This window comes from Euprymna scolopes, chromosome 43 (genome assembly GCF_053919585.1).
Source record: "Euprymna scolopes isolate OS-2025 chromosome 43, ASM5391958v1, whole genome shotgun sequence".
Taxonomy (NCBI): Eukaryota; Metazoa; Mollusca; class Cephalopoda; order Sepiida; family Sepiolidae; genus Euprymna; species Euprymna scolopes.
Window position 1 is genome coordinate 62,665,692 of NC_136524.1, and position 2,500 is coordinate 62,668,191.

At 34.9% G+C, this 2,500-nt stretch overlaps 1 protein-coding gene across 1 annotated transcript in view; it reads left to right on the forward strand.

Annotated features, from left to right (window-relative positions):
* The window catches only part of LOC145268367 (uncharacterized), a 399,446-nt gene that overhangs the window by 197,966 nt on the left and 198,980 nt on the right, over nt 1-2,500 (forward strand). Inside the window, exon 2 of the mRNA XM_080123915.1 lies at nt 289-404. Within this exon, the coding sequence (XP_079980041.1) occupies nt 289-404 (116 nt within the window). The remainder of the gene's footprint in view (nt 1-288; nt 405-2,500) is intronic.

The following is a 2,500-nucleotide window of genomic DNA, read 5'->3' on the forward strand; positions in this document are numbered from 1 at the left end:
TGTAGTTCTTGATTTGCCATATAAATGTTTAATATTTTCATACTGTTCATTATACCATGTTTTACTTTGAAGTTGGTGTCAGTTACCTCTATTGATCATATGACCTGGCATTGAGAAAACAATATCTAATGTAGATCTAAGCATATCTTTACGAATTATATTATGCACTCACATAGTCATTTCTCATGTTTCTTTTCATGCAGCCCTCACTATTTTGACATTGTTCATTTATGTTAATCAAAAACGTTAATCAACCGAATTCTAATTTTTTCTTTTTTTTTTTTTTAGAGTTGGACAGTGATAATGTTTCAAATAAAAAGTGTATCCTTGGTGTGTTGTCGGCGGCATGCGTTTTTTCCAAGGAAAGGTATGCCAAAACATTGGAAGCGCTCGACCATTACAAGGTAACATTGATTTTTCTATATTAAAATAATTGAAAATTGCAAGTGTCTTCAAAGCGATTTTTAGAAACATTTGATTGTATACACATTTTTTTCGGAATCAACATCTATCTTCAGGATGGACCAGAATTGTATTATAGCTTTTATAAAAAAAAAAGAAAGAAGAAAAAAAGCATTTTCTTTTTAAATACTGGTCATTGTAGGTCCGTTGTGTTTTAGGTGGTCAAAGAAAGAATGAAACTACTTTACAATGGTTGTAGCTAGACAGAGTTTTGTTATATAGATCATAGATTAGAGCTCAGTCGATCGTCTACCACAAAAATAACAATAAGGCAGAGAAAGACTAGCAACATCATTTCTGAAATTCTGATTTTTTAGATGAGATATGAATGTTTGAATTATTTTGATTAATCGGACTATTATTCTCATCTTAGGTGTTATTTTCACAACGTTCCAGTCGCTGTATCGCGCAACCTTCTTCAAGTGTTGAATACATGTTTCTTTTTCTCTACTAAGAAAATGAGGTAGCTCTGTATTGCAAAAATTCGAACCATGGGGTTGAGGGTTAGCCCGTAACTAATAAAGAAAGTTCAATCTTGAGGGGTCACTAAGATATTTTTGTAAAGGCTTTCCTATGACTCAATTTTTCGGGATATTTATGTATATCTTGCATTGTGTAAAAAAAAACAAAAAAAAAACGAAAATACGCGTGGGTATCGATCCTCTGTTTCGTAAAACATTTTTTTTTTCACTAATATTAACAATTAGCATAGTAATCCCGAAGAGTGAGCCATAGGAGAGCCTTTAAAAAATAATCTTAGTGACCCCTACAGATTGAATTTTCTTTATGATCTACGGACCCATCCTCAAACTCACTGTTCGAATTCTTGCAATGCAGAGCTAACCCCTCTTTCTTTAGTAGGGAAAAGTAAACATGTATTCAACACCCGAAGAAGGTCACGGGGTTCAGCGACCGGAACGTTGTGCCAATAACACCCAAGATGGGAATAATTGTCTGATTAATCAAAATAATACAAACATCATTTCTGTTAGAACGGGGATGTATGGAAAAGAAAGGACATCTTCCATTAGATTTCGAAGTCAATTTTGTACTGTCATGAGAGAAAAAAAATTCTCTGAGCTCTATCTCCACAGATACAGCGACAGTGCTCCATCTTAGGACGTATTGACTCTTGCATAGGTTAAAAATTGCGTCAGAAATTAGCTGGGTTACTTTTTGGAGCGGTAGAATGATCCAATCATTTTTTTAACGACCTTAGCAACAGATTTTACGTTTTTTATGTCAAATCTGAAAGTGTACCTTATCTGCCTTGCTCTAATTTTCTACTTACCTACCCTCTCCCCCCACCCCCCCGCCTTTTTAACGATACCGTCCTGTAGGCAAAAAGTTTCGCATTTTCAAACTTTATAGGACACTGACTTTTTATTTTCAACAACGAAATCTTCTAGTTTAAAACAAGACTCTCCCGCCTAAACACACGTTCACGCATATAGTGATATTTAAAAGATAACTTTATTTACAGTTCCGATTTTTTAAGCTGCGAATTGGTTATTCCTTTTATTTGCATTCATCGACTACTATTCTGAACTTGAGTGTTATTTTTACAACGTTTCGGTCGATGTAACCTCCGACTTTCTTCAGACTGGATAGAGGTCCTGAGGTCTGTAAGGACTCATGGTGCAGTGGTTAGAGTTGTTGGAAAAATCAATTGTTATAGTGATATTCTCCTGAAGGTGGCGGGTTCAATTCTCAGTGTGGGTGACCGAAAAATACAATTGCGAATTATTTAGGACCTCCATTCAATCATGGCTGACGGAACGAGAACATGCTGCCCTGTGAAGTAAATAAAGGGTTCTGTTCGAAATTCCGTTCAAATTCGACAGAAACATTCCTGAGTTACACGTGAAGAAGGTCGAAGGTTACATCGACCGAAACGTTGTGAAAATGACATTTAAGATGAGAATAGTATTAGGAAGAATCCAAATAACAGGAATAAATAAATTTGTATGTTAATGTTTATCTAATTCTATGAATGAATGCTAAAGTTTTTTGTCTAATGTTTGCGAGAATCTTATGA